At 42.6% G+C, this 18,819-nt stretch overlaps 1 protein-coding gene across 4 annotated transcripts in view; it reads left to right on the top strand.

Moving 5' to 3' along the window:
• DAB2 (DAB adaptor protein 2) overlaps positions 1–18,819 on the top strand; it is a 272,840-nt gene that overhangs the window by 135,570 nt on the left and 118,451 nt on the right. For 3 of the 4 annotated variants that reach the window (XM_073621614.1, XM_073621624.1, XM_073621641.1), the window contains 2 exons: positions 4,136–4,275; positions 7,260–7,358. In XM_073621614.1, the coding sequence (XP_073477715.1) occupies positions 4,136–4,275; positions 7,260–7,358 (239 nt within the window). Of the gene's footprint in view, positions 1–2,347; positions 2,553–4,135; positions 4,276–7,259; positions 7,359–18,819 lie in introns of all 4 variants that reach the window. The other variant, XM_073621634.1, reaches the window with a different exon arrangement.

Raw genomic sequence — 18,819 nt, 5'->3', positions numbered from 1 at the left:
ATCATTGGTGTCAGTGGGAGGAATTGTGTCCCATTGATGATGTCATTGTGAGGAAAAATTATGGTTTTAGTGGCAGGAATTATGCCTTGTTGCTGTCAATGGATGGAAGAATGCCCCCAGGCCAGATAAAGACAAGCAAAGGGCCAATTCTGGTCCCCGGGCCACAGTTTGGAGACCAGTGCCTTGGGGGGGCATGACTACAAAACCTATTCTCTCCTCCATAACTTGGGGAGAGGTGTTCTGTAGTCCACGGAGACAACTGGGACCAATGCTAACTGATAACAGTCAGCAGAGGCAGAGTGTACAGGAAGTTATGGTCCTACAAGGTTACTGGTAGGTTCAACAGGTAACTTTTTTTTTTTTTTTCATTGAGACTTTACAAACAGACAAAATGTTTTCAGCAGTAAACAGACCAGACGTTTCTAGTTTTGGATAGCGTGGGAAAGAGTTTAGCAAACCTGTGAAGTTCAGCAACATCTACCCCATTTCCGCTGTCCAACCTTTTGTACGTCATACTGAGTCTTGCACTGCAAATGGTAAAGTCAGTAACAGAAGACTGTGTGTGTGTGTGTCTGGCTGGCCATGCTGGTGTGTATGTTGTGCAGTGCTCAGAAGCATAGCAGAGCAGACCGGTGGCAATTACATGGGGTTGGCTGATATCTGCAGTTTTTCCATCAGCATTGCTCTTCGCTTTGCCTAACAAAATAACCCTGATCATTTTTTTTATGCTGTCAGCAATTTCTGAAGTACATCTGTCTTGAGAGAAATACACTATATTGCCAAAAGTATTGGGACGCCTGCCTTTACACGCACAAGGTTTCGGAGTGTGTCTATGGGAATGTTTGTCCATTCTTCCAGAAGTGCATTTGTGAGGTCAGGCTCTGATGTTGGATGAGAAAGCCTGGCTTGCATCCCAAAAGTGTTCTATCGGGTTGAGGTCAGGACTCTGTGCTTGCCAGTCAAGTTCCTCCACCCCAAAGTTACTCATTCATGACTTTATGGACTTTGCTTTGTGCACTGGTCCAAAACATTTGGTGGAGGGGGGGATTATGGTGTGGGGTTGTTTTTCAGGGGTTGGGCTTGGTCCCTTAGTTCCAGTGAAGGGAACTCTTAAGGCGTCAGCATACCAAGACATTTTGGACAATTTCATGCTCCCAACTCTGTGGGAACAGTTTGGAGATTGGCCCCTTCCTGTTCCAACATGACTGCGCACCAGTGCACAAAGCAAGGTTCATAAAGACATGGATGAGCGAGTTTGGGGTGGAGGAACCTGACTGGCATGCAGTCCTGACCTCCACCCAACAGAACACCTCTGGGATGAATTAGAGTGGAGACTACAAGCCAGGCCTTCTCGTCCAACATCAGTGCCTGACCTCACAAATGTGATTCTGGAAGAATGATCAAACATTCCCATAGACACACTCCTAAACCTTGTGGACAGCCTTCCCAGAAGAGTTGAAGCTGTTATAGTTGCAAAGGGTGGGCCAACTCAATATTGAACCCTGTGAACGAAGACTGTGATGCCATTAAAGTTCATGTGCGTGTAAAGCAGGTGTCCCAATACTTTTGGTTATATAATGTATATGGGCTGCCATTACTGTGTGCCTACTGAAAGTCTTTGCTGCCTCTGGGTTCAGTATTTCCGAATCACAGATGTGGAACAAAAATGCAATAAAGCAAAGTGAGAATTTTTTTAATCTTTTTACTTGTTCTGAGTCAGCATCATAAAGTGCTGAAATCAAATTTATCCTTGTGACAGCCAGCCAACTAGTATTTTTTTAAGGAAATATCAGCAATGGTAGCCTTCATATTTGGTTTCCTTTTAATTAGAGAAAATGCTTTCTATTTTATTATTTACATTTATTTCATTCATTTTAATGCATAGTTGTTTTTGTGCATATATACGGCATTTAAAGGACACCTCAAATTGGTCAGCTTTTAATGACATCCAGAAACATTGCTGATGGAAAAGACCTGGACATTTTGTATATAGTGGCCCACATTGCTACTTGTCTCCTGAGTGTCCTATAACCTGCACTGTGCATGATGTGATGTGGTGGTCAGGTTCTACACTCTCCTGCAAATGTTACTGTGCACAGAGGGTACATGGTGGGTATTGGTGGAAACCAGCAGAATGTGAAAAGAAGTTGGATAGTAGGAAAAACAAAGAAAAGTTAGGAAGGTTTAAAATGGGAAAGGAAAGGTTATGAAAGCTTATATAATACAGGTAAAAAAAAACTATATATAAATCCAATTAATAGTTTATTGCAAAATCATAGATTTTACCTAGAATTAAAACAAGCACCTAAAGCTGTTTAATATAATTTTCCCATAATCCCTTTTACAGCAGACTGGAAAAGGAAGGGGTCTTTCAAACGGGGCTCTGTTGATTTACACAGACATAGCAAAGTGCACAGGGAACGCCTCATCATTGGGCTTCTACTCTTTTATTGACCAATCACAGGCTGTGTGACTTTACTGCAGTAGTGCTAACTGGCCTGACTGTGCTTTTGGGATCACAAGAGTGGCTGAACAAAACTACAAACCCTCTGGCAAGTAAAACCTCTCAATGTATATGTATTTTCAACAACACATTTCTTGGCATTCAGCTTTTATATGGAAAATAAAGAATGTTTACAGATATAGTCTTTGGCAGTCAAAGCAGAACAATAGCAGCTGGTAGTTAGGTTTAAAGCAGAAGCCAGTCCCTCAACGAGGTCATTTCTGACGAAACACGTAGTGCATGGCTACGACGTGACGTCATCATGCACGCGCTGGCCAAAGTCTAGCGTTGAGGATCAGCCTGCTATACAGGAATAACATATATAAGGATTTCATTTTGGAAGTTTTTGCTATATGGTGCAATTTGCGAGTTTTAAATAAAGGCTCAGTTTCTACATCCTTCACGATAAATCTACACCATTTTTTTCTTTTGATGGTGACGCCTAGAGGTGACGGAGGTGATCCATACTGGAGACAGGGCTTACAACAGGAGGCCACCTAAGAATCAATAAGCTTGATCACTGTAGACCAGTGGTCATCAATCCTGTCCTCAGGGCCCACTAACAGGCCAGGTTTGCAAGATAACTGAAATACATCACAGGTGATATAATTTGCTGCTCAGTGATTGCAGTATTCTAGTCTGCATCTCCCCAAGGTAATACATAAAACCTGGCCTGTTAGTGGGCCCTGAGGACCGGGTTGATGACGACTGCTGTAGACCATTTATAATTTAATGGTCCATGTCATTTGGTAAGAGGCACTTTTAGTGCCTCTTACCAAACTCACACTGATACGAACTTGTTGCTAATTTGATTTGTAAAAAAAGCCTAGATTCGCATGCCATCCAAAAACACATGTTCCATGATGGTCGTTTTCATCTGTGTTGTGATTGCTATGTGAATGCGATGCGGGAACAAAAAGGGTCCTGTGCGAGTTTACTGCGTTGTGATTTACCTAGACATCAATGGAAATCGACATGTGCTTATACTGCTTTTTCTGTGTAGATTTTTACATGTTTCCCCCCTCGCAGCAATAGTAGCTGCGCCCAATCCCATCCGGAAAAGCATTAAATTCGCATTACAATAGTGCTGTCTTTAGCACAAAACGCAATGCAAAATCCCACTGAACTCCAGCAAAATCCACATGAGAATCGCACCCATTCTCATCTCATAAGTGTGAACCCAGACGCAATGGTGGTGCATGGTGGTGGTAGCACCGATTTACAAATGGATAATAGAAGTGTGGAGGCACATCGAGTCAACATTCAAACTGTTATGTAGTTTTTATTTGGTGGAAAATATATTCACTGGTTTTAGTTTTCTCTGCACTTGCACTATTATTTACAGTTTATGCCCTTGCACTTTATTTTGTATAAGATATATTTTAGCACTTTTTTGTACTTTATGCATACATGAATTGTGTGCATATTTATTTATTTTATATTTTGGGAGTTTGGCGCTGCTTTAGGTCATTTTGTATTTGGATACAATTGGTATCACAATTGTACGGTGGCAGCTTTATTCTGTATATTGGTCCTAGCAGTGATGGGTTTTTTTTATTATAGTAGCCAGATTTAAAAGACAGTGCAGCACACTCCTTAGGACCGGATGTATTATCTGAAATTTTTTTGCAGTTCCAGAAAAAACAGATGAATTCCTCTTGGCCAGATTCAAAGGAGATGGAGTACGATATAAAGCCAAATTAATTGGAATCGATGATGTTCCAGAAGCTCGCGGAGATAAAATGAGTCAGGATTCCATGATGAAGCTAAAGGTACGTTTAATATTATTTGGTGTGTGTGCTGAATATTTTGGGGGTATTATATTGGGGGGGGTCTTAAATGCGGCTTTTGGGTCCTAGAAACATTAGCGCACACTGGACATTATTCACTTGTAGAACTGCTAGATTTGCTGGACAAAATTAGGAATATTTTCCTGTATGTTTTGAAATATGAATTAAGCTAGTTGCCTGGAGTTTTGTTTTAACTTCAGGCAACTAGCTAACCATACCAGGGTACCATAACCGGAAGATAAGTCTGGTAGTGAGTGTTCCTAGACACCTGAATAATCAGGCAAAATAACTTTCAACCAAACTCACTAACCCAGCAATTCTGCAACAAGAAAAATAATAATCCGCCTTGAGTGATTCAGGACGTAGAAGGCGCTTGTGGTCTTCCTGCAGTTTTAATTGCGAAAGGGTTGCAAACATATGGCTGATAGGAATTCTTGCCAGACTCGTGTATGTAACATTGCGCAATAAAGTTTATAAGAAGAAAGGGAGTTCCCCAAAACCCTCTGGTTCTCGCAAGTGACATTAGGCATTACTTTCTAGTTCTCATTTTCTTATATAGTTACATAGTTAGTAAGGTTGAATAAAGACACCAGTCCATCCTGAGTGAGTGTTGTGTCCACAATTGTCCCTATCCCCGCACAATTGTCCCTATCCCCGCACATTGCGTCTCATCAAGATGCTCCTCCATTATATATTATTTATTTAAGGTACCCATATAGCGCTGTCAATTTTACGTAGCACTCCACACATACATCGGTCCCCACCCCTAAGGAGCCCACAATCTAAGGTCCCCAACTCACATTCATATACTAGGGCCAATTTTGGACAGAAGCCAACTAACCTACCAGCATGTCTTTGGAGAGTGGGAGGAAACCAGAGTGCCCAGAGGAAACCCACACAGGGAGAACATGCAAACTCCAGGCAGGTAGTGTCGTGGTTGGGATTCGAACCTCCGACCCTTTTTACTGCTAGGCGAGAGTGCTACCCACTACACCACTGTGCCACCCACATCATAAAAAAAAACTATCAATAAATGGTGTATTACATACTGTTCATACTCACTCAGTCACTATGAGATTTGTTTTCTGTATTCTGCAAAAAAAACTGGTTGATCCTGCTGCTCTCTATATCCACCTTATTTTCATGTCCCCAATTTAGATAGGGATTTTGCAGCTGTGGTGGCAACTCTGCACATGCTCAGTATTCAGTGAGTTTCTATGCTGAGCATTTCCTCCCTATCACATCTGAGCAGCCCATGTGACTATAGAGTCACACATGTGGGTGTATACACAGTGGTAAATGGCAACCCACTCCCTTCTCCTCCTCCATGCCCACTAACCAGCTAAACACAATGGGAGTGGGATATTACATGTAGATTAGTGGAGGCTTTGCCTCCCTGTTATGCTAAGACACAACCTGTGACTGGAAGAAATATGCCCATATATTTGTATGCCAATTTAACAATTTAAAACAGTTTATAGATATTATTTATTTATTGTTACTCTGTATTCCAAAGGCTGTTTTTTTTTATTCATATATATTTTGAACATGTGACCAGTAGCAGAGGACTAGGCGCACCTCCTGCTTATGTTTTCCTGCAGAAAGGCTGGGAAAGAGCTGGGTAATATGACAGCTGTATATTGGTTAGGAAAATGGTACTTAGATGTTTTTTTATTCAAATAACTACAGTGCCATCATCCACATACAGCTTACAAACCAAGTTGGGTCTCGTTTGTTATTGTGTCTCTAATTAGAAATGCGTTGGGACATCAGCACCTCCCCTCTATTGGACATATAGTTGTTATCTCATTCATATCATTTACCAATATTTATTATTGTGGATGTTCATAAGTATATGGGGAACGTGCCAGGGGTGGCTGAGATATCTATCAATGAATTTTGGATATGACTAATGTTTTCTACACGTAATCACACTTTTATGGGATATACTCCCTAGGTATTTTTAACATTATGCGTTAATAAAATGTCTGTTTTTACAAATTTGTATTGAGTGTTTCCTGTAGGGCAGGTTGCAGCACCACTAAAAAACCCATTTATCCTTCCTTGTTGCTGTGATCTGACCTACTGTTAGAGAAAGGCTACTTTTGTTCTCTATGGTCCCACTGAATATCCCAACATAGCCATACTCCCTTGCTTGCTGCTGAGATGGACTAGGGACTATGGGATTTGTAGTGTATATAGAGCAGTGACTGCAGCTGATTTGCATTGCTCATGAAATAGATTTGAGGGGGGAAAGGAGGACATTATAAGGAGGTAGAAAAACACGGTAAGAAACAATTTTATCAAAAATACATTACACGGCCATTAAGTAGTGGATGTGTATAGAATATATTTGGAAAATAAGGATATTGTTTAGTGCCACTTTAACACTTGCAGTGGAAAACGAATCTTGGAGGATTAAAGTGGAAGTAAACTTCCACCTTTTGCTTTTACTTTTTGCTTTTTTTTTTTTTTTTGCTTTTTGCTATAACAAGGCTTACCTATAGCTAGTGTAAATATCTCCTAAACGTGCGCCGTTTAAGAGATATTTACTGTACATGCAGCCAGTGACATCATTGGCGCATGCGCTCTGAAAGAACGGCCACCCGTTCCGTTTTTTCCGTCCCTGTGCCGTGAATGGCGGCTCCCGTGCACATGTGCGGTAGTGACGTAATCGCGGCTCCGGACAGTCACAGTCCACGAGCCCGGAAGCAAGAGGATAAAGATGAGAGGGCCTGCAGCGCTGACATCTCAGCGCAGGAAGAGCTTTGTTTTAAGGTAAGTTTACCATAATGTGCTAGTATGCGAAGCATACTAGCACATTATGACATTACCTTGCAAGTACAAACCACTTTAAAGTTTGGTTCTATTCAGTGGAGAAGTAATACAGGATGGAACTTCTTATGTAATAATCATGTGTGACCGTTTTGGAGTTTCTGATTTCGGTGTATGTTTTCCTTTGGCAGGGGATGGCGGTGGCAGCTCGTTCTCAGGGACAGCACAAGCAGAGGATTTGGGTGAACATTTCACTTTCTGGCATAAAGATAATTGACGAAAAAACAGGCGTAAGTTTTCTAAATTCACATAATACATTCTGACACATTTCAAAACAAACATAACATTGTTTATTTTCTGTCTCTTGAGTAGCTGAAATGCAGAGCGGTGTTCCGAGGGTTTGGTGTGGGTTAGCCGCGTTTTCCCATTGACTGTTATATCACGCGGTTTTGGTGTGCTTTTTGAAACCCTGTCAGGTTTTTATCATGGTAGGCTGAAAAACAGTCCACAATTGAATCTCTTTTCAGAGGTGTTGACAGGCAATAAGGAGGCAATAAGTCACCTCCTCACTGCCTTAATTTTACCCTATAATTGTCATACTACCCTACCGAAATTGCATGCATTGTGCCTGGATACAGTGCGATTCTAGCGCAGCCCCAAGAGCTGCATTAGTTGTGTTTGGCAGCGCTACCACCCACCAAAAAGCGATATGCTGTTTAAATTTTGCTATGGCCACAGCATTTGTACAGCAGTGAGTGGTTGTATGCAAGGGTTCGGGTGGGTGGTTGGGGCTGGTAAAACCACAGCTCAACTGCCAGATTCACATGTGAACAAGACTTTACTGTGGTGGTGCACCACTGATGCACCGTCTGTGTCCACACTATGGATACTCACCCTCTCTATTTGTCCTAGTAGCCAGGGGCGGCCCATACTTTAGGGTCGCACGGGCGCCCCCCCTCCCATCCATGCGTCCGGCCCCCATTCAGGAGGCCGGATGCATGAATTCCAATGGGGGGGGGTTTGAAGCATGTGATTAGAGCCAGAGGCTCTAATAGGGATCAAAAAGGGTGGGCTTGGGGCGCAGAGCACTACGAACCGAGCCCACCGAGCTATTTTCACACTAATTCTCCTCCTGGCCAATCAGGAAGCAGGTTTGAGACCCGTTTCCAGATTGGCCAAAAGGAGAAGCGTTCCGAGTGCCGCTGAGGAGGAGGGAGGAGACGAAAGTCATGATGCCTGCGGAGGAGAGAAGGGGAAGCCCCTGTGATGCCCGTTGCCTGTCACCCGGGTTGAAGCGCTGCCCACCATAGATGGGGTAACTGCTCAAGACCCGACCCCCACCCCCAAAAAAATTACCACCAGCCGCCACGGCTAGTAACTATTTTCACTGGGACCGAAATTGGGAAACTGTTCCTGTTATAGACACTATAGTGTTCGAAATCACTCTAGTAATAATGCCAATGAACCCAGCCGATTGTCCTAATTTGACAGGCATGCAGGTGAGTGGCCCTGTATGCAGACAGAGTGTGTCCTGGTGCCATTCATCCGTGCACGCAGCACCTGGCGGCTCAAGCCGAATATAGAAATTCCCCATTCATGGTCCATGGGTGAATGAGACCTAACTCTCCAGCATCTTCCAAAAGCTGAAATTTCTCTTTCATGTGGACTGGCTGTGCAGTGACTTTAAGTCTATGCTACTAAGAGAAGGATTGCTCCTTTTTTTCTTAGTTACGTGGAAGAACTAAATGAAGTGAGAAAACACATGAAGACAAATATTCGAACGCCTGTGCTAACTCCAGCCTTAGTCATCTGGAACATAACATTCCTGTAAATGCAGTTTTGTCCCGTCACTGGACACTTTAGCTGTTAAAAGTTTACTAACGTTTATGATCCACAGCTGTTTAAATATTACATCCAGCCATGGTGTGACTCCGGGGTTGGCTTTCAACAGACGTTTGAGATTTAACACACAAAGGCAGTAATGTGCCCACACCGTCTTCAGGGGACACAAAAATAACACAGAGTTCCAATTAACAGGGCTGTGTCCTATTTGTAGGAACCTTTTAAAGTGAGTTTTCAGAAAAGGGATTTTAATTTTGGAAGAAACTGCCGTCATTTCCCATTTAATACATGGAAGATCACAGACCGTCAGTGAAGTTTTATGTTTTGGTGTTGGATTACGTTGCGTTCATCTACAATAGTTGTGAAGTTCATGGTATATGTGTTTCTGAAGTGTCCTTTTAGGGAAGGGGTCTCAAAACCTTAAAGTCTAGGGGCCACATCGTTTTTTTTACAAATATTTGTGAGCCAAAAAAATCAGTTTTTATAAAAGAATGAAAACAATTTAAATGAAGGAACACAGTCCAAGAAATAACTTAAAGTGGAAGTCTGGTGTAAACTTATCTAAGCCTAAACCTACTCCCACCAACATTCTCCTTTTCTAACTATCTTCTAAAGGAAAGATGTCTATACTTACCTAATCTAGGGGCGCTCTGGTCCAGTCACATGATCTCCCCAGTGCTCAGCTTCAGGGAAGAGGTGTGAGCAGCAACAATGGCTGCAAAGCCTGGGCAGTGAGGTCACCCATTGACCTACTATAGAGCATCCGTTGGCCACTGTCTCTCCTCTACACTGAAGCCAAAACTGGGAGACGTTCACATGACCGGACTGGCACCCCCTGAGATTGGGTAAGTATAGACATCATTCCTTTACAGGGTAGTTAGTAAAGGGCTTAGAATAGGGATGGGAATAGATTTAAGCTTAGATAAGTTTAGACCAGACTTCCACTTTAATATCAGAAGCCTCCCATCACATCTGCAGCCCCCCCCCCCCCCTTCAAATTACAAACCTCCCCATCACATTAGAAGTTGCCTCCTTCACATTAGAAGCCTCCCCTTCACATCAGAGTCCCTCTTTTACATCAGAAGCCTCACCATCATAAGAGCCCACCATACATACCAGGGTTCCTTTCAAGGTTTCTCCATACATCAAGGTCCATATCAGAGTCCTCCAGTACATCAGGGTCCCGATCAGATTCCCCCTTTACATTCAGGTCCCTATCAGAAAAAGAGTCAAACTGATCTGATACTAGCTGCGATAGGTCAGTGATCCCTACAAGCCAGACAAAATCTCATAGCAGGCCAGATGTGGCCCTTGAGCTGTAGTTTGGAGACCCCTGTTTTAAGGAAAATCTGAAATTCTTAAAGCCAAGCTGAAGCCAGTTGGATGAATTTGCAACAGTGAAGGATTAGTACCTTATCATTTTGCTGTTAGTGGCTCTTTTATGGAGACTTCCCTTGACTTCTTGTCCCAGTGACATAAGAGGAAGTGAGGTAAAGTTTTCCTAACAGCAACACAGAAAGTTAATTTGTGTTGGCGATTAGGTGATTAGGTTGAGCAACACATAACTGTGAGGATTTGGTGACATTTGGTGACATTTAGCTGTGATAAGGTAAGTATAGGTTTTAAGGTGTTAAGGTTAGGGGTTGGGTTAAGTTTTAGGTGTAGGATTTTATTAACCAGTTGCAGACAATGGGTGCACCGCACATGGCCATAAAATTGAATCAAAGTACACAGGGAGTTTTTAGTATGCCCCGTCCTTTTCCCAACTCCTGCTCAATACTTTTGCATTTGATGGCTTTGATCCACTGTGGATTGTTTTTCAGAAGGACGATAGAGACTGTTGTACATGTAAACTTAGCCTTGGTGTCATTTGGGCCTGTAGTGTCAACAGGCCTATAGCAGAAATGTGAAAAATGCTTTAGTCCATAGGGGATGTGCAGATGTAAGAGCTGAAGTGGTTAAATTGCAGGAACAAATAAATGGTTACAACATTTTTTACTACTTTGCCCTGAATAGGCAAAGTGACAGAGTCTATTTTAGGTCAGGGTGAGTTAATGGTTAAGTCAGGGTCAGGAATTACATTCTTGGATTAGGCTGTTAGTGGGACAGGTTAGTGTTAAGGGTTAATTTAAAGATTTTGGGTTCAGTTTAATAGGGTCAGCCTAAAGGTTGGGTATCGGGTCACGTAGAGAGATTTCAGATTTTCAGATATAAACGCCACACCAAATACTGCCATTGCTGGGCTCTTGGCACCAAGATCTCTCATACGCACTTTCAGTGGATGAGGGAAAAGTTGTCCATAGATGGATAGAATTTCGAACAAAAATTGTTAGGAAAAATTCTCAGAACGTTTCAATGTCATTTGAAAGATTTTGTTTGCTTTTAATATTTGATTTTGAAATGAATGGACTTTAGTGAACAAAAAAACACATACACAAGAAATTTGTCTGTTCGAGAAAAATTTTCCATCCTGCCCTTCGAATTTTCTCTGATTGTCACTGCTGTCAAAAATAAACATTGGTTTGACCCCACTAATGATTAGTAAAATAAAGGAACTTTCTTAGAACCTTTTTTTCCTAAGCATTTCCATTCAAAATTCTTTCCATCTATGGCCAGCTTTACAAACAAATGACCAAGGTGCTGGTCCATGAATTCTAAAAGTTTATTTATTAAAAAGGAACTGCAGTCTGCTCACATAATTTGTAATAAAAACATCTTTGCCATTCTGAAGCTTCCCTCCAACTACTTTGCATATTATTTTAAATATACTGTGATTCTGTACTTGCCAATTATGCTGCAGAAATCTCCCTCCACTGAGTCTGGCTGCAGCCATTTTAACTGTGGGCAGCTGAAGCTGCTGCCTGTTCACTTCCTGGATTTACACAGACACATAGAGGCACACCTCCAGCTCTGCAGCTCTCATTGGCCCTCTTATGACTCACCCCCCCTCCCTTCCTGGCAAACTCTCAGGAGAGTGACAGAGAGCCGTGCATGATGTTATACGCCTAGGCTTTTTACCAGACAAGAAACATGAAGTGGGCTGTATAAGGTATTTACTGGCAGAAAAAAATGTTTTACTATCCAAAGTTAAAACAACAAGGGCAGAAGATTTAATAGATGGATAGTTGAAAAAATGAGTGAAGTTCTGTTTTAAGCATTAGCTAAAACTTACATGAATGTCTTGGAACACAGTGGAGGAGGTGAGGGGGAATCCACAAACTGCCACAGCACAGATTAGGGGGAGACAGCGGACTGGGTGGTGGTGAGCTGGAGTAGGATGCATGCAGGCAAGCCGCCTGATGGCCAGTGTGGGATGTTATGATCCCCGCATTAAGAAGTCTGGTTTAAGGCAAAGATGGAATGTAGAAACCCACAGATGATGGCAAAAAAGCACTGGACAGCAAGGGTGGCCGAGAACTTGATGACCAACACACCTGGATAAGAGACTGAAAGCCAGGGTTGATAACCGCTAGAAAAGCTCATCCTTAGCCTGCGGTTGCGGTGTATCCTCACACACACACGGTGTAGTCCTGTGTAGACCTTTTGCAAGGGATAGCATTGGGTAGGCTTATGCGTTTCAGGGTCCCGCCCCCTTTTAAAAAAAAAAAAAAAAACATGTTATGCCAAGTGCCCCCATAGCAAGCAGCTTGCTATGGGGGCACCTGAGCAGAACTGCTGCTCTGGGTGTCCATTCAGACATGGAGCCATGGCTCAGCCCTGCTCCCATAGAATGCATTAGGATAAAAAAACCCTCTGCCTTCAGAACCACTTTAATCATTGTAGTTGGAGGGCCACGTTGTTCTCCCAGTAGGTGCCCTCAATCATAGTAGTTGGTGGCCCCTATTGTGCTCCCTGTAGGTTGCTCTTAATCAACCTCCATGACCTAGTTTAATTCCGTCACCCACATTGGTATCTTCATTTGAGGTTTGAAGGATTGGGAAACCTGCAGGGCACTGACTCTTGGTGAGCAGCTAACAGTCACTCAGTATAGCATCACACACTACAAATCAGAGTTTTTTAAATGCTTCAGTTGTGCGTCAGACCGCCAAACCTGTACACCTTCTAATTATCAGCTGCTTCTATGGAAATCCTCACTTTTTTATCCAGCGATTCAGTCACTGGAAAATAAAAATTCTTCAAAAGAAAACTCTGTATATCTTCCCAGAGAACCGCACTCTCTTTTAAAAGACTCCCTGCTGAATCTTCAGCACCCAGTGTGTCTGATGCTGGATGCCAGTGTCCCCCACTGTGTGACGTAGTTCCACTTGCCAGGCTCCATCCCACTACAAGACACTTAAAGTGATGCAATCTATACACATTCATTACTTGCGTTGTGTCATTATTATAATGTAAACGAGTTGCAAGAAAATTGCAAATGCTCCACAAATACTCCTATGGCGTTTACAGTGCATTTGAGATGCGATAGAAAACATTACTATCCGAGATTATGATACAAAAATCCAAACAATATAAATCCAACACAGAGGTGTGGGTTAGGTGCAGCATTGTGCGGTGGGCAGAAAACACACACAGTCCGAATTAGGTAGTAACAATATATTGTAGAAAAGTTCAGCAAGTACAGCAGGTCCAGCGGGGAAGCACAGCCAACCAGAGCCACTTAGAACTGAGACAGCGGTGGACCCACCAAATGAAGAATGAAAGATGCCGACATCATCTGCCAGGAGGAGCGGAATGTGGCCTTGGCCAGGCCACACCCAAAAACAGGAGGCTTCCTGGAAAGTAGACCTAGTCCCCGCACTGTCTGTACTCCCCTGGAACCTTCCCCTATCTCTAGCACTGACCCTGACACACAGGGATCCTTTCCCTGCTCTAGCCACTTGCAAGAAATGCACCGAGCTCAGGAGCCGGAGTCTTAAAGTGGTTGTTAAGCCATTATGGGTCCTTAGTAGAATCCCCTCTGTTATAACCTGTTATATTGCTCACTGCCTTTGTTTTAGAAAAATGATGCGCCACAATACCTTATTTTGAAGGGCCACTGTGCAGTCAGCTGATGTCATGACTCTCTCCTGCCCCGCTCCGAGGACTGCAGAGGGAGTCGCCGAGGTTCCCTCTGATGTCAGGCGAGAGAAGAGGCGGTGAACCTTGGGAGGTCACGTGACTGCTCAGAGGCGGTCTTCAATAAGGTATTGCGCATCTTCATTTTTATAAAGCAAAGGCAGAGAGCAATATAACAGGTTATAACAGAGGGGATTCTACAAAGGACAGACTGCTATTTTACATTGTATAGCAGCAGCAGGGGAGGGATGGGAGAACACAGCTCACACACAGAGCTGACAGGCAGGGAGTGGGGGGAGGAGGACACAGGAGAACAGAGAGCAGAGCTGCGGATGACGGAGGCACATAAACTAACCATGGTGTCAGGGCTCAGCAGCCATGATAAACCTTGGTCAGTTTACAGGGGGAGGGCAGAATCAGGCAGGATAAGATAGGTTTTTTAGGTGATAGAGAGGGCCAAATTACAGCACCAACACTGTGCTGCATAACATGCTTTATAGGAACAGGATCATATATTTTTTTAGGGTTACAAACACTTTAAAAGAGAAGTATGGGAATTTTTTTCCCCATAAACATACTAACCTACTTGGATGCTGCATGTGTCCCCTGCCACCTCTGCACTGAGAACTGAGCCATCGAACATCGCTGATAGCTCGATTATCCCAGCTCCCTGAGCAGAGAACCGATGCCTGTCAGTCAGCAGCTCTCCTGTGCGGCTCACTGAGAGACTGAGATGGCCATCAGTCCAGGCACCTGGCTGATCCAGACTCCTAGAGTCAGGATGATGTGGTGCCTGAACTGATCTGTGTGACGTCAGCAGAGAGCGGACTTCAGACTGATCTTTGCTGAAAACAGGTCACAGGAGTGCAAAACGAATTGTACTCCTGTGACCTTTAGAATAAGCTCAGGCTGGACTTCTCTTTTAAATAGGCTCTGCCTGAACCAAGATGGCTGCCAAAATTCACATTATCCAGAATCCAATTGGATAGCCACCTCCATGTGACTGAGGAAATCATAGAGGAACCAAGTTCTTCTCGACTTCCACCCCTACCTGCATTGTCTTTGCGGTCAAGCGCCACCTGCAGTTGAGAATACGGACTGCGCCTGCTTACAGAGGGGGCGTCTGGCAAGTGTTTAATGAGATACAAATGCGTTGAAAACAAGTGTCTTAACACATTAGGTGTGCTAATGGGAGCTCAAATGACTTTGCACATCTAAATGAGCCCTAAATTGATGGGTTTATATCCACTTCAAGTATTCTCTGCACCCATGTTTTACGATTTTGCCACCTTCCTATTTCAGTGGCTGTATAACATGGCAGAAAAAATCTCTCAAAGGCAACAACAATGGTAAAAACAGCCCAACAGGCGGCAACCCCTTCCCTTCCCTGTCCAAAACTAAAAACTTTGGTTGGAAGATCTTGTAGGATTTCATGGTTATCACTTCTGTTCTCTGTCTTCTCTCACATTTCAGAAGTCCGCACATGATCTGACCCTTCGCTTGGTGTGATGGGTATGATGGAGGTGGAGGGAAGGAAATTTTGTAGCAGGTCCTGCACAGCTCAGGATCTCCATCGCTGCATTGCAGGATGGTATAGGACGGACTATGCCCTAACAGCAAACACTGTATAGTTTGATTGATGGAAACATATTTTAATGCAGTCTTTTTTTTCAACCTAGAATATAATAAGCAACATTAAAATCTTTGTTGCAGAAAATGTGGACCACGTAGTTCCATATTTATTAGTGTTGTCTGCTATTTACAGCTCACATCAGTCAGTCATGCAAGCAAAGCAAGAGTCATTGATAAAGGTCATGTGAAGGTCTCCCGTAGTGTATATTGCACATGGTGTAACCGGCTGCTTTATTTATTGATGAGCGTTCAGAGAAAATGATGTTTTCAATAAGCAGAGCTGATATGACAGGCAAGACGGATGGAATAACCTCCACTGTAACAGATTCCTCATCCCAGCATAGCTTTATTCTACACGTCATTCACAGCTTTAATGTCATATGAAAAAAAAAAATTAGTTTCATTTATATTCATGATCGGGAGCCATGTTTTATTAAAGTCCTAAAGGTCTTCTGTTGTGTTTTGATAGCTACATGCATTTAATACATGTAATGATAGTATTCATTGTATTAATTCCTGGTGGTATTTCAAGTAACATTTATTTCTTATTTTTCTTCACATTTATATGCAGGCCAAGCAAAAGTGACAGTAACAGGGGCTGGGACAAACTTAAATACTGTCAGCGGTGCTTGATCAGTTGCTGCGACAACTTAAAAGACAATTTAAACCATGGAAATGAAAGGTGCATTCCTGGCAGTGATGTAGTTTCCCTTTGAATAAAGTCTTTATAGAGTTTGGGGGTCAAGCAATGAAAAACACAAGTTTTCTTTAAAAGAAAAGAGTACAAAAGAGTAAAACCCAATAGGGTCCGGGAAATATAACCTAAGTGGCACGCCTCTTAATGAAGAGGCGATCCGGGTGCTTGATAGAGGTTTGAAATATGCTCCAACTCGCAATTTGAATACGTTTCAGACTTATGTTAATTTACAAAAATATATCCGAAGTCTAAACATTAAAAAGTACTTTTTGTCCAATCCAGCTACTAGAACAGTTGCCATCCCAGAAAAAGCTCCCCCTAGTTACCTCTCTAACCTTCGAAACAAGTCTGTTTTTAATCCTCCCAATACAGACACCAAACATTTGGATGTCTTCAAAAACATGGTTGCGAAGGATTTGGAACTACTTAAAATACGAAGGGTTAACGATCCATTGTACATTAAGAACAGTATAGAATCATTAATGAATAGGAAGGATCTGGTGATATGTCCAGCGGACAAAGGAGGGGGCCTGGTTGTGTTAAGTAAGGTGTACTATAAGAACGAAATGGAGAATTTACTTAGCCATTACACTATATGTATTGGTATCACTAAGGACCCCATGCTAGATTATATAGGAGAGTTACACTTTCTGATTGAGAGAGGGAAACACATAGGAGTCCTAAACAATAAGGAAGCACTATATTTAGATCCTCTATTTTTCCAAACACCTATAATCTATTTCTTACCTAAAGTTCACAAGCACAGCATCAATCCACCAGGGAGACCAATAGTGAATGGTATTGACTCAGTCTCTTTGAGGCTGGGTTAATACATAGACACCTTTCTCCAACCCTTGGTCAGTAAAACGAATGCGTTTCTTAAGGGCAAGAAGCATATCATTCAAATCCTCGAATCTCTAGCACTCTCTTCCAGTTTTCTGATTAAGGCCGATATTAGCTCTCTACACTTTTAATAGCCATGAGGATGCTCTATCCACAGTGCAGTGGGCTTTTAATACATCTGGCCTATCTAGAAGACATAAGAGTTTCCTGATTGAAAGCCTGAATTACTTTTGGTACGGCAAACAATTTTATTTACAAACTAAGGGAGTAGCGATGGGGGCTCGGTTTGCTCCCAGTGTAGCCAATCTCTTTATGGCACACTGGGAGGAAGAAACCGTATTTAAGAACAGACCCCCTGAGTTAGTCTGCTACCAGAGATACATTGATGATCTCATCATGGTGTGGGATGGAGAGAAGTCTGGTCTTGATACATTTATGCATAAACTCAATGCTAATAATAAAAATATTATCTTGACCTGGAATGTTAGTAGGGACCGAACGTTTTTTCTTGATCTAGATATAACAAAGGATGGGGATCAGGTCAAGACGATTAACTATTTTAAAGTAACGGACCGTAATGCTTTTATTCCAGTGGAGAGTTGTCACCACAGCAAGTGGTATTTGTAATATCCCCATGGGAGAATTTATACGCCTAAGGTGAAATTGTTCGCATGAGGGAGATTATGTGTCTCAATCCCAAGTTTGATAAGTCTTCTATAGATAGAGAGATCGAAACAGTTCGTAGTCTGAACAGGAGCACTTTGGTGTCCAATGTCCCAAAGTCTAATCAAAGTTCATCTGCAAATATGAGAATGATCTTAGCTTTTAATGTTCAATACAGGAAATACGAAAAGAATTGTCCTTAAGCACTGGCCAATCTCAAAGCAAGATAGGGTCCTTGGTCCAGTACTACCAGAACGCCCGCAATTTATATACGGGAAAGGCCCCTCATTAAGAGATAAACTAGCCCCAAGGGTCATTGACTGCCCAGTCCATATTGAAAATAGGATTTTTAATTTCCTTACAGGTTTTCACGCATGTGGCCATTGCCCTGCGTGTAAGCAGGCCAGGTGTAACATCAAAAAACGCAAAGATTTTTTTGCTTCTGCCACCAATAAAAAATATCAAATTAAACAGCTAACATGTAATCCCGTGCGTCGCTGTCATTGCGGCTGTGTACGCTATGGAGGGAGGGCTCCGGAAGTTAACCATGCCCCCCGGGCGTCTTTGTCGTCACGACAATGTACGCCGTGGGAGCCGGTTTCTAGTTACCAGTTGTACAAGGTGGAATATATATAAGGGTGCTGACGCACGAGCCCCTGTAATTCGCTGAAGAAGTCCTGCCCACAGGGACGATATGCGTGCGGGAGGGCTCTGCGACATCATTACATCCACCTTCCTGGTTTCTCCACGGGATGTTGTGACATGCTGTGTTGTATGCTCTAATTCCTATCACTGGGGATTCAGTGCTATGTTTGTAAGTAACATTCCTCATTTTAAAAAAAGACATATTTTAGTTAAAGTGGGTATAAAACCGAAATGTTCTTTTTTTTTCTTTTTTTTTTATATATCATACTGTAGAGTATAAGATTTCCTATCATTTGAGCCCAGTCTTGCCACACAGAGTTAATCCATCTCTGAGCAATCCTCTTTTATAGTTCAGTGAGATAAATCTTGACAAACTGAGAAAAACTTTGTCAAATCCTCCCCCTTGCTGTGAG

This window comes from Aquarana catesbeiana, linkage group LG01, assembly GCF_042186555.1.
Source record: "Aquarana catesbeiana isolate 2022-GZ linkage group LG01, ASM4218655v1, whole genome shotgun sequence".
In the NCBI taxonomy this organism is placed as follows: Eukaryota; Metazoa; Chordata; class Amphibia; order Anura; family Ranidae; genus Aquarana; species Aquarana catesbeiana.
The sequence above is the reverse complement of the archived record's forward strand: the minus strand, read 5'-3'. Positions and strand labels throughout refer to the sequence as shown.